This window comes from Rhea americana, unplaced genomic scaffold (genome assembly GCF_003343005.1).
Source record: "Rhea americana isolate MKP2758 unplaced genomic scaffold, rheAme1 scaffold_30, whole genome shotgun sequence".
In the NCBI taxonomy this organism is placed as follows: domain Eukaryota; kingdom Metazoa; phylum Chordata; class Aves; order Rheiformes; family Rheidae; genus Rhea; species Rhea americana.
The window spans coordinates 2,380,464-2,393,788 of NW_028186424.1; the positions used below are offsets into that span (position 1 = coordinate 2,380,464).

A 13,325-nucleotide genomic window follows, 5' to 3' on the forward strand; every position below is an offset into this window, starting at 1 on the left:
GATTGATATATAAACCCATAAATTTCTTTGATTTATTTAAGAAGTTATACAGTAGTAGTCTAGTAAATAACAAATAAGTGACAGCTGAAATAGTATATTGATGTGCATTGGAACTGTTCAACACTTAACAGAGCCATTTCAAGCATGGACGGGGTTTTATACTTCTCGGAGCATATTGAAAGGAATCGCAAGGAGAGCGAGTTCACTGCTTTATGCTGGAGAGTCCTTTTTCACACAGTATGTCCGTAAACACCCAGCAAGTTCTATTTGCAAATGTCAAGCCTTAAAGCAACTTCAGAGCCTTAGATGGGCAGTTTCAGAGGTAAAGACGGATTTTTTTTTCCTCATAAAATATTTGTTACTCAAAAGTGAAGTTTTCCTTTTGCATTTAGTTAGCATGTCTCTAGCTCRTTTTTGTTTCTTGGAAATAATTTTCTGCTGTAGCAAGTCATAAGTAAAAATAAAGGGATTTAGCAAATGTCCCAAAACAAGATTGAGTCCTTTAGCCTTACCTCCAAGATAAAGTGACTGGCAGATACCTTCTTCAGCTGCAGAAAGGGCTTACAGTTCCAAACATTAAGAAGAGAACTTCCACATGCTTAATGTTTTATTATCTGCAGGATGGTTACAAAGCCAAATTGAACTAACTGAATACTACTGATAATCTCCATCTGCAAGTTAGAAGTGGAAAGACAGATCTGTTTCTTCAAAGTTCAGCTAAGAGATCGGTCTCATGCTAACAACTGTTTATAGGCCTAATTGTTTTTGCTGGTAGAAAAGAAAATTGTCTGCTTAGTGAATTGCCAGATCTCAGTAGGGAAGCAAAAACCTGTCTTGTTATGGTATTTTTGCAATATTTGTGATTTTTGTGACCTGCAGTTTTTTCCCACTAAGTAATTTTAGTAAGGCGTATATATATATATATGTGTGTGTGTGTGTGTGTGTGTGTGTGTGTGTGTGTATATATAGAAGGAAACCTGTGTGCATCTTGTCTTTCAYTGTCTTGCCCATGTATAATAATTTGGAATAAGCAAAACAAATCTGTGAATATGGTTCCAATACATTATTATTTTAAAAGTTTTATGTCTGAGGATTACTGGATTATCTTAATTCAAATGCACACCTGAAGCTGTCATTCAGTTGGATTGTGACCTTCCAAACTGCTTTTAAATGCAAGGTCCAGCACCATGATGGTATAACTGGCACGGAGTCTCCTAAGGTGACGGACATGTACATGGATAATTTGATGTATGGAATGTTCAACGTAAAGAAGCTAATGGCTTCCATAATCTTTGACATGAACAATGCTGAGAAGAGTGGAGAAGTCTATTCTTACGTTTATAATAAAGACTCRGGAAAACCAGGTACTACTTAACACAGCTTTTCTATTTTTTCCAAGCTAGTTTAATGGTTATCATGTTTTCTTTCAAGATAGTCAAAATCTTACGTACCACCAAAGTTCTGCAAACTAAGTTCCGTGAACAACAGCTGGAAAATCCTGTTTGCTTTGAGATCTGCTAAGCTTGCAGCAAAGTCAGATGAATTCCTGAGTTCTCAGATCTCACATATCCGAAACTAGGACCATACAACTGTTGTTAGGTAGAGTTCTGTTCCAGTGCAGATGTCCAACTTGGCTCCCACATTCTGACCTCAGTTAGGTAACAGGTGGTGGTGGAGGAGGTGGTGATTATAATTACTAAACTAAYCCTACTAGGCAACATAATCTTACCCAGTAAGAAGCACAGTCATAGTTAAGAAAAGTTGTTCTTATGGTGTATTGTCAACCTGTGTAAAAAATAAAAATTAGCAGAGTTTTTGAGGAATATATTCTGAAGACTGTACATTCCTTTATCTTTACTTCGGGAACTTTTTAAACTCTCAAATGCAATGTCATGGGTTRCACAAAAATGAGTTTGGTTTGAGGGTTTTTTTTCAGGGCTGTTTTTAGATTAGGCTTCTCATTTGATCTGTGTAACTCTGAAAGTTAATAGTGCATGTCAATAAGTTGTGGTAAGTTTATTATTTTCACTCAGTGCGTTTACATTTGATTCGAGTGTTGCTTTCTGAATATATGGTCTCTCTGTATAGAATAAATAGAAAAATAAAGTAGGAGGATTTTTTATTAAGTACTGTAAAATTATACTTTTTTCAATCRTGATGTTTTACTGCAGGATTTTATGATAAATATTTTAAGAAGATTACACCTAGACAGATCTCATAATACTTATTTTTTTAAAAAAGTGATGATAAAAAGTGTTGTTACTGATGGCTTCTCTCTGGGTATACAAAGGTACTACAGATATTGACCAATATATTGTTGTCTATAATCCGCTGGCATGGAACATCACTACCTTTGTCATGGTTTCTATCAGCCACTCATCAGTCAGTGTATATGATGAACTGGGACATTCTGTGCCTGCACAGGTACTTCAAGTTTCTTTCTCTTACTCTCCTTTCATTTGCCAGTTCTTACTGCCTTTATTCTTCATTCTAACAAAGCATAGTAAAACATACTATTACAGTAGAAAGAAGGATTAGTTTATACTGGGATTTCCCTAGTCCCCGTTTAAGTGAGTGTTCATTCAAACATGATTTCTACTCAGTAATGTCTGTTCTCTCAAACTAGAAAATTCTTTAAGAGTGTCCTAAAAGGTTCCTTGCTCTTACTGCTTTATGGTTTGTCCTTCCTTGCATGCCTGTTGTGTGGCACCTGGCACTTATTGTCATTACTTTTCTTTCCATAAAAAAAAACTTTCAATAAAGCTTTCTGGATTTATCCCTGCTCTACAATAGACAATTCTTGTTTGTAGAGTTGACAGATTGCTTCCCTGTTCTGACGGAAGAGGAAAGATTAAGAAATATAGGTCTTGATTATAAGCCCTAAAGGAGCTGGAACAGTCAGCTGCCGTGCAGACCCAGCTCATTCTGTGTCCTAATCGAACTCCAAGACAAGCCCAGCAGTTCTCTGGGAGGGAAGATAGCCTCAAATGTAAGCTAACGCTAGCCTTCATCAGGAGCATATGCCCTAGACTGTTTCACCTTCACTGACCTGTCAGTCCTGTAGTAAAGCCTCCTGCGTGTGAAGGCCCCAAGAGGTTTGAGCATTGGTTCCAAATGCTCCCCTCTGTCCACAAAATGCCAGATAGCTCACAGATAGACTAATGCTGTCTGTGGCTTATCGCTATCAAGGAATATTGTAGCTGTGGCATACAACAGCTATCCCATGTTTCTGCATATATGCATGGGATGTCATGAGATCCCTTGAAGGCCGTCCATCTCTTGAGTTAGTGCATAGTCATGCTTACCTGTCAGCCAGTTACCCTGCAGAAGTCCTGTCTTCTGAATTGTTTTAGCCTTGTAAGATACAAGTGGAAGAGTGAAATGTATTTAAAACATCTATTCCAGGATTTAGGATGTCCTGAGGTCAAACTGTCGTTCTTTATTTAAAAAGACAAAGTTCTCTGTTCTAAAGTTGGTCTGTCCTCATCTCCTTTGCCAGAAGTTACCCATACGTGCATATGCACGTAGTCACTTTAGCCTGAATGAAACACGTTTACCAGTAATGGGAAGGCGTAGGTTTCTTCCTAGACATGCTGTTCAGAAGTACATTCATGTCACATGCTCCTTCCTTTTGTCAGAAAGAAATCTTTAGCTCTGAATCCTCATGCAAGTCTGTGGTTGAGAGGGACGGAGAGTTGGCAAGTGTTCAGTGTTCTTCTATGAGTGAGTTGTGTAGGAAGGGAGAGAATAGGAGTAGGCCCTGTTGATACTACTAAGGTGAGGAGGTCTGCAGTCTGAGTGATCAGACATATGCCACAGTGTGAGGGTACAAACAGCTCACTTTAAATAATTCTAGTTAGGGATACATAACTTCTTTGTCCATGTAATCTATACAGTATCAAGTCCCACTTTCCCCAGAGTTTATATAACATTAAAGGGGAATGTATGTGTAATTGAAAAATGGTAAAAGTATTGTTTACAGTATTTTGATGCTAAATATCTATGGTAGTTTGTTTAATACTCTAAATTATTCCACCTCATTCTCCTTCTGCCTTGAGTTGAGGTGAGGGCATGCCTTTGTGCTTCTTCCTCTTGCCACTGTTTGTTTTCTCATACTAGTCGCCTCTCCAATGCTTCAGTCTCTCTTCCATCATTTAACTGATTAGTTTTGTTTGTGATTATTTCCACTCATACATGCATTTTGGAATGTGATTGTAAATCAACATCTGTGATTTTATATTCACCCAGAGGTCATTAAAATAAGATCTGCCTTCACTTTTGCTAACACTTAGCGACCTTCTTTCCTTCACTAGAATGGCTAGCTTTAATTTGAAGTCAGTAAACTTCCTGAAAAAGTAGTACATCGTCATTATAGTTAAGAAGTACAAGAATGGTTTGTTTAGAAATTCCTCTTTGAAGAACCTAATTTTAGTAATTTAGGTCTTGGAACAGATGAAGACAATCACCTTGCCAGTTAATTCTATCTGTAGTGAAATGTTGTTGTGTGTTAATTTACAGATTCAAAGCTCGCCAGAGTCCCATTTTACCTATGATCTGTATATTCTGGTTGCAATAAGTGGTCTGAGCTACAGAAAATACAATGTTAAGCCTTCGCTTGGTAAGCAATCTGCATTTATTGGAAGATCAGTTAAGTACAAGYAAAAAGACATAACCCAGTCAAGCCAACAAAGTCAACGGTTGCTTCCAGTGATTAACAGCTGCTACCAGGTCATGTTTGACCAAGACACTAATCTAATGCACAGCATTACAGAGAGGTGAGATTTCCTGCCTTTTTTAACGACACACCAGTTTCTGTAAAACCCTTTATAAAAAGTAAGCCCAACTACTGTATCATGTTTCTTAATGTTGAGAGTTACAATTACTCTTTTCAGCATGTGAACTGGAGATGATATTGTGTACAGAAGGGAGGACACTATCATAGAAAGTATGCAATCCTATTACTGTAATGTTGTTGCCCTGTTTAATCATGTAGTTAGTATAAGCCTATATATTAGCTAGTATATTCGAACCTTAGCATAACCTTGTTCTATTTCAGAACTAAAAACAGATATGAATATATGTTTGTATTAAAAATAACTAAGAACACACAGTACAGTTACACAATGAGCTTTAAGTGATAAAGCAAGAGCTTTCTCCTGCTAATTAGTAGAGCTTTGTGGGTCCTCTGTCACTATTTGCGTGGTAGGAAACTGCAAAACTTTTTGAAAGAAAGCAAACGCTCCTTTTGATTAGGCACATAGAAGTGAGTTTTGGCGTTTGCAGCTTGTCTTCCTTGGCTGATGTGAATTGGTCCAGTTCCATCAGCTTCTGTGGAGCTGTGTAGTTTTTTGCCGGTTCAGGATTCAGATCGTCTCAGCTGGATGCTGATGGCAGATCCAAGATCTCTTTCACATTGATCTGGTGACTGCCAGACTTTTTTTGACATTTACGTTTGTAATTCTGCCTCTCAGAAGGGAGAATTTGTCCAGTATGGTTAGAAATTAGCTTTAAAACTATAGATGGTCCTTAACTGATGGTACAGGAGTAAGTACTTTAAGTGCTTCCAGATCCTAGATCCCAGTTTTACGCTTTGAACATTCCTCTATAATGAGGAAGAGCAAAAACCCAGATTCAAATCCTGTTTCTCCTTCATTTTGTTCTGGTAGGCAACCAGAGTTGGAATTGAGCATGTAAGAGAAATTGGGTGCTCTTTTCCTTCACAAGTCCTCAGGTTTGTGAAGGAATGTTTGGGAGGAGCTTTTACCCTGAAGCCTTATAAGGTTTAGCTGCAACAGGTAAAACTTAGAGATCCTACCCCTCTGCTGACAATACCCATAACAGAAGCAGTGGAGAAGACTTGAGGGTGTTTTGCTTCTCAGTCATTACGTTTTGTATGTTAACACTAGCTAAAACTGTTGGCAGTTTAAACTCACATGCCATACTGAATTGGAGTATCTAAGAAGCAAATTTTCGTGTTTTGCCAGCAAGGCTATTGGAGCTATAATCTGCAGTAGAATAGCAGAGTAGATAGCTGAGGGCAATAGCATCTCAGATTACCTTCAGATGACTTTCCAAAGAGTGTGAAATGGAGTCCTGAATAGCTTAACTGTAAGTAAGCTTCAGGGAAGAGAGAGAGAGTAAATAATGAGTGTAAATTTTGCTGTCCTGTTGGCATTATATTCATATTACCAAAGTTGAATGTGGAGATCTGCATCATGTTAATTTACCTAGATACAAAATAAACAAACTTGATCGTTAATATGTTGTTACATACCTCATTTTTGTGCCCCTGGATCAATCTTTGATCCAAGAGCAACTTGCTTTTGCAGGTCATCAAAGCAATGTGCTAATGTGAATGTTGTTTATATTTTAAGATGCTTCTATTTTATGAAAATATGAAATGACATGGAAATTCCATTTATTTACATGCTGACAAATGTCTCAATAGGAAGTACTTTCACTCTCTGCTATCCTCATTTGCTGAGTCTTATAAAATCAGTTATTCAGTCTGAGGAAACAGCTTTTCTTATGTTCTCAGCCTCATTCCCATTGCAGTTCAGCTTTGCAATTATTGTGTAAAAAATGTGTTTGTAGATAATAGTTTTTCTCCTTTGTGAATTCACAGGGAGACTAACCAGACTGTCCAGCTGACCCAGGAGTTCCTTGAATACCATGTGAATGGAGATGTGAAGAAAGGACCCATTTCAGACAACTACTTATTTGCCCCAAATGCTTCAGCTGTTCCAGTATCAAAAGCAGTGGGATTGGAAGTGGTTTCTGGAAACTTAGTGACAGAGATACGCCAGTATTTCTACAGGTACAGCACTGCTACAGGTTTACTTCACTTACATGTTCGTTTCTCTGTACACATATGTGAAAGTAATTCTGTACAGTTATTCCTGAACAGCGAACTCTACACTGTTTAGATCTTAAAAGATCTAGTGTGCAGCTGGTAAAGGTAATGTTGAGGAAGTGCTTCTTTTAACAGAGCATATTATAGAGGGAGGGAGGTAAAGATTGTTTGGAGTTGCTTTTTTTGGTTTATAGTGTAGCTTCTGTTTTGATGAAAATTGCAGCTGATATCTCCATATGGGTGGAGTTTAGACATGATGGTTCATTTTTTGACCTGTAGATATCTTTAATATTAAAAGTGAATTAGTTGATGACAAATATGAGAAAGGAATCCTGTACGACGACACTCAGAGGTTTGATGGGTTAGCTACTTTTCTCTGTTACTCACTTTATAACTTCTTCACAATCTTCCCCATGGACAGTTATTTCAGTGAGGCCTTTTGGTTTAAGTTAAGTTGCATTGTACAACGATGGTAGTTGAGAAGAAACTTTTGAAAGCACAAGGGAATTTTTGCATCAAAATAACATTTGCCAGGTTGGAAAAATACATAGATGGAGCAGCATGTCTTTTGTAGAGTATAAATTTGTTGCTGAAGAAACTATAATTATTTTTAAACTTTATTGTCAATTTTGTGTCAGAGAGCCTCGCTAATCAAATGAGTGGTACTCTATACACTTGCAACACCTAAGAATATTGTAGAATATTATTTACTCTACCTGAATATCTGTACCTTTGAAAATTAATTTCACTAAATACATGAAAGAGAATATAGACAATGTTGTGTACGTGTATGTGGACATCATGAATAATGTGTAAGTCTTGGCATAACAGATCAAGTGTTCCAGTTGCTAAACTGTGCATATCTTTCCTCTCATTTTTATAGTAATGTTACTGCTCAGGACTACATATATGTAGTGTATACAAGGATGTATACAGTACCAGAAGGCTATGATGGAAAGTTGCTTTGCCATAGGATAGAGCAAGAATACAGCGCTGGGCCTTTGGAACTAAATCGTGAGGCAATTCTAAGAACGAGCACAAATTTGAACACTAGACAGCTGCTCTACACTGACAGCAATGGATATCAGATTCAGAAAAGACCATTCAAGGCATATGTGAATAATACAGTGGCTCGGGTACGCAAAAAAGGCATAATCCAAAATCAAGTGTTTTATGTGTATTCTCTTACTTTTAACTAAGTTAATTTTGGCGCTGTGTGACTTGCTGTGTTTTCAGAACTATTATCCTATGGTCCAGACTGCCTATATTGAAGATGATACCACAAGGCTGGTGCTGCTTGCAGAAAGAGCTCATGGTGTTTCAAGTCAAGGAAATGGCCAAGTCGAGGTAACAAATGAATGTTTTCTTTCCAAGAGAATAATTTCATGGCTGCTGCTGCTGTGAGCAAAGCATGATGGCTGATTACTGTTGTGACACTTACCTAATACAGGTGATGCTTCACAGGAGACTATGGAACAACCTTGAGTGGGACCTGAATTACAATCTCACTCTGAATGACTCTTCAGTGGTTCGTCCTGTGTTTTGGCTTATTATAGGAACGAAGAGTGTCACTCATACATTCTATCGGACAAGTGGGCTGGCATTAGAACACAGACCAGTTGTTATGTTTGGAGCGTTATCAGGTAGCTTATTCTATCTCCTTGCCTGCTTTTAGCATCTGAATAGCCATTTTATTTTGTTTGAATTTATGTTATGTTTATAAATGAAGACTTTAACCTCTCTCTCTTTGGGGAAGTTAGTACACAGTGAATTGGGAGGCAGATTTAGAGTCCTCATTAGTTTGCATTAATTTCCAAAATGAATGTTGTCCAAATGTATGAGATATTTCTCTTGTTATGCAATTATCTCTGCTTTCAGAGGAGAACAAGTTCTGAAGCGACTAACAAGAACAAAACATCCATATAGGGAGTTAGTACAAAGTAGCTAGTACATCATATATTAACTTTCAGGATGCTGAGTTTTTAAAAGGATAATTCAAAACAAGGTTATTAAAACTGTTTGTTTGATTTATTAACCAAAACTGAAGACCGTTAGTGGAATAGCAACTGCAAGTTGCAGTGAAGTCTGCTTTATGGGAAGCTGTAATAGAGTTCCCTGGCGGTTAAAGTTGTGCTCTTTTCTGCTTTGCATCTCAGAAGGCCTCAGAGGAGAATGCACAGCATCTGCTTTGGATCTGCGTTGGCAGAAAAAGCAGAAACCTTTTTACCCCACCACAGTACCGTAGCCAGGCTTGCATGTATGATAAGTGTTTGCTTTGTTTCATTTTGTATTAAGGAGATAAACCAAAGCTAACCAGACAGCTTCAGCTGAATTCAGTCGACAGTTCTCCTGTAATTGTCCCGCCTAATCTTCATCTCCAGACTCTGAGCATTCCAGGGTGGAAATACAGCTCTAATCACACAGAGCAGATGCACAGTGTCCACATGGGTAGGTACTATCAAAAGCGTAGCTGGATGTTACACTTTAAAAAGCTAGCTTTCTTTTCTTTCTATCTCCTGTGACCATTTAAAAAGCTGATTCTTTTCTTTCTGTCCCCCGTGACTAGTACTTTTATTTATTCAAAGTGTTAAAGTCCTGTATCAGGACAGTTAATTGTATCACATGACTGGTCTACTCAAATAAAATTTTCTCCTTCTTGAGTTAATATTGTAGTTAGAGTCAAGTCCTGGGAGCTGGATATTTGCTGTTAGTGCCCTTGCTAATCTTCAAAGACGGGAATTTAGTTCAATGCAAATAATGAATGTAAAGCTCAAAAAAACATGTTTTAAAACTGGTTTTATTTTTTAAAGCAAGAAAACATTTGTGTTGTTTTTTTGTCCTAAAGGTAAACAAAAACAAGCTGATGCAGACTTCAATCGTGTCCTGCTAAGAATTAGGCACCTGTACGAAGTGGGAGAAGATCCTGTGCTGTCTCAGCCTGTAATAGTGAATTTGAAGGTAAAACTAATCCTTCAAGACAGAATACCACTTAGCGTGTCTTAGCTCCAGAGAAAACTGGTTCTAGAATGAAACTTCTGTTACRGACACCATGAAAGGTGGATGTGAAAATACTATTAAAACTTTAACCTCAAAAGGAAGCAAATCTTATATTTCTTCAGCTTTGCTCCAAAGAAACCATTATTTCAGATGCAGCTACATAGGCACACTATGAAGATTTGCATAAATATCTGTAAAATTCTTTCCATGAGGGTCAGTTGGTCCATCGGTTATATAACACCTCTGCAGTACCTTAACCAGTGCAGAGAGTGAAAGTGTGTTTTGCTGTTTCTTTAGTTATGGCAAATTATAGTTAATGAGATGTGGATGGGAATAAAGGAAGTAAACCTTTCTTTTCTCTTTAGTTTTTCTGTGAATTAGTGGAATTTTGGTTGCTTCCATCGTGTACTGTGTATTTTCAGTTCTTGTTTAATCTTTCATACAGCAGCATGTTATTTTATAATATATGGCAGATATGTATTCTAAGATATGAAATTTAGAATATGAAAGCATGGTTGTGATGGTGGAAACATGGAGAATGAAATGGAGGTTTCTGTTTTGTTTGAAGAAAGTGCAGTGAATTTCATTTTTGAGATGGAGAGAAGGCTCTGAACTCTGCTGCAACAGAGGAAGCTCTCAACAGCTCAACTTCTTAAGTAAAACTTGATGCATCTATAGTTGCTTTTGTGTTGCATGAACTAGAGTGTTTTCTAAAGTATGTACTGTTCTGATTAATAGATCKGTGCTATAGATCGTCTGCCTGCATACCTGGCCAGTGGGTGTAGCACTATTCATCTCCAAATAAACTATGATTGATTACTTGCTTTTTGTTCTCTATTCACAGTCTTTGCTGAAGGGGTTAGGATCAGTGATGTTAGTGGAAGAGCGATCGCTCACAGGTACCTGGGATATAAACACTTTGAAACGGTGGAAGTGGAAGACTGCACGATATCCAAGCAAAGGTAGGTGAACAAGGTGATGTCTGTATTGTTGTTTACTGTTGAAGCTTCCTCGATGAATAGTCTAATTCAGAATATAGAAATGTCTGCAAAAGTAAAAATGTGGTGGTGTTCTATGTGACAGGCCTGGGTTCTAGCACAGCGTGCAAGCAGTAGCATTTAGAAGAGATTTMCTGCAAGACTACTGCACTTCTCTGGATGATTTACTTTCCCTAGAAACGTTAAAAAGCTTGAAGTCTTTCTGGAGTTAACTTTGTCCAGAAAAAAGTGGCAAAACTATGAATTCACACTTGTGACACAGATAGATTGATTTTTTTTTGTTAGCTGCTAATGAGTTTTATTAATCTAAGCTTAAGCCTGTACCCAGAAAAACAGGACAGCTGGACTTAAAAATCCCCACTGCAATAAGATTAAAGGACTCTGCAGATAGGAGGCTCACATTCAAGTCAAATTGCTGTGGATGACCTCATTTCCTTTCTCAGTCCAGTTACTTGCTTCCATTGGCCTTACTGTCACCTCCATCCATATATATGCCTTTTTTGTAAAATGTTCGCAGAGATTTTGGCCTGGGCTAGCTGGGAGTTTAGTGCTCTGCCTGACCTGCAGCTAGGAACCTGCATGCTTTGAAAGATATGGGCATAACTGTGGTCTGGTGGACAGAAAGCACTGAAAAACAATGAATGCATCTTCCCTGAATTTGCTTGGAAATAGTCATTATAGCTTGTGTATTACATCACTGAGAACTATGAGATGCCTCCAGAAATCCTAGAAACATACATRAGTGCATGTAATATCAGCGTAGATAAGGTAATTGAGGTACATGTTTGTATTGTGATGATTATATCTAACCTTCTAGGTTAACCTAGTTCAGAGCTAAGTGCTGGCACTCTAGCAACTTCTCAGTAATGTTTAAAACCAAAACATGGTGCTGCATAAGAATGGTAAGGAAAAGCATCTCTAAAAACAAGCAGTTTAAAGGCCACAGAATAGAGAGGAAACTATTTGTAGTTTGTGGAACAGTTGTGTTACTAGTTACTCATGGTGAAGAAAAGATGTACAACTAGGGAGTTGCTCGCATTTGCTGCATGAGTCAGTGCAAGAAAAGTAGGTTGTTTGACATTTTAATATTATGAGTGAATGCACCTTAAGAGCAATGCTTCTGTAGTTTTAAGGAAAATAATCTTCCCAAACACTATCTTAAGAATAGATGAGTTCAAAACATTGAGATGGAAGAATAAGTACATTAGTCAATGCCTCTTTTTCAATAAATTACGTATGTTTTTGTGTTTTACAGGATTCTACAATAACACAGAGAGCTCAGAAAGCTGTATAGTAACTGTTCATCCAAGGGAGATAAGGACTTTTTTTATATACTTTCAAGATCAATAGTTTGGCATTGTATTTCAAGATTGAATATTTAATGAGCTCCAATATTTGAAGACGTGAGTGATCTCAGAAAAGCATTCTACTGCTGTTAATGAAAGGAACAGTCATGTTAGAATAAACTTTAAGTTTGATTAAACTCTTTGTCTGAATTGTGGATATTTTGGGTTAATTATTTACAATTCAATTTTTCCCGAAACATGCTACATTTGAAAATACAAAAATGACTTTGGTGTTGCAGTACAAACATTCAATGCTTTCATGTTGCTGTGGATGGTTTTAAAGTAATTGTTTCTATGATGCTTCCTTCTGGAGCTCTCTTGAAGTCTTATTAGACACTCTACTCTTGAGTGTCTTTCGAATGATGGCAGTCTCAAGAGTCTTTTTCAGAGTTTTTTTATTGTTAGAGGAGATGACTTCCAAATCACAGGGTAGTAATTTACCAGATGACGTCCTTTCCTATGTGGAAGGAGAGGTGCCTTGTCGAGCTTTTTTGTCCTCTGGGCAACAGCTGTAAAGTTTCTGCTTTGCAGCAAACTGAAATTGGATGTGACGTTTGTATTTCTTTGCATTATGAAGTTCATTTAAACTGTCTCTTTTAAGCTTCAGAAATGTTTGACTCTGCTTTGCCATCTTAGTCTTTGACTTCCTAGTCTTTTGTTCTGGGTAAACTGGAGCTAGACTGTGAACAGAAGAAGGGTTTATTGCCACATGGCCAGTGACTAACTCATCATGTAACCTGAAGCAGATACAGCATTCTCATGCTGTGGTTATGGCACTTTAAACTTTCATACTTGCAGGAAATATTCATTAACATAAAGTAGAAGTTAATATTAAGGACTGTGTTTATGGTTAAACTGGTGGTAGATGCAAATTCTAAGCAGATCTAATTGAGCAGCCACTAAAGGAAGCATGGCAGTGGCTAGCTTTTCTAATAGCTAATACCTTTTTGCATTGAAAAGATGCATTTTTTCTCTCTTGTCCAGCTCCAATCAATGTGGAGCTGTGGAATCTGATTCTGTTCACATGTCGTTGGACATACCTGCTCTGGAGATATTCAGAACCTGTKGGGACACTGTCTTGGGCAACATGCTGTAGCCAGCCCTGTTTGAGCAGGGGGGTTGGAGTAGGTG

The 13,325-nt window shown here is 37.7% G+C and overlaps 1 protein-coding gene across 4 annotated transcripts in view; it reads left to right on the plus strand.

Moving 5' to 3' along the window:
* The window catches only part of MAN2B2 (mannosidase alpha class 2B member 2), a 30,624-nt gene extending 18,293 nt beyond the window's left edge, over window positions 1-12,331 (plus strand). For all 4 annotated transcript variants that reach the window (XM_085309595.1, XM_085309596.1, XM_085309597.1 and 1 more), the window contains exons 8-19: window positions 132-322; window positions 1,178-1,364; window positions 2,291-2,424; window positions 4,519-4,775; window positions 6,626-6,817; window positions 7,737-7,989; window positions 8,090-8,200; window positions 8,304-8,496; window positions 9,149-9,301; window positions 9,699-9,811; window positions 10,695-10,812; window positions 12,104-12,331. In XM_085309595.1, the coding sequence (XP_085165721.1) occupies window positions 132-322; window positions 1,178-1,364; window positions 2,291-2,424; window positions 4,519-4,775; window positions 6,626-6,817; window positions 7,737-7,989; window positions 8,090-8,200; window positions 8,304-8,496; window positions 9,149-9,301; window positions 9,699-9,811; window positions 10,695-10,812; window positions 12,104-12,198 (1,997 nt within the window). In that variant the 3' untranslated portion in view covers window positions 12,199-12,331. The remainder of the gene's footprint in view (window positions 1-131; window positions 323-1,177; window positions 1,365-2,290; window positions 2,425-4,518; window positions 4,776-6,625; window positions 6,818-7,736; window positions 7,990-8,089; window positions 8,201-8,303; window positions 8,497-9,148; window positions 9,302-9,698; window positions 9,812-10,694; window positions 10,813-12,103) is intronic.
* Window positions 12,332-13,325: the final 994 nt, after the last annotated feature.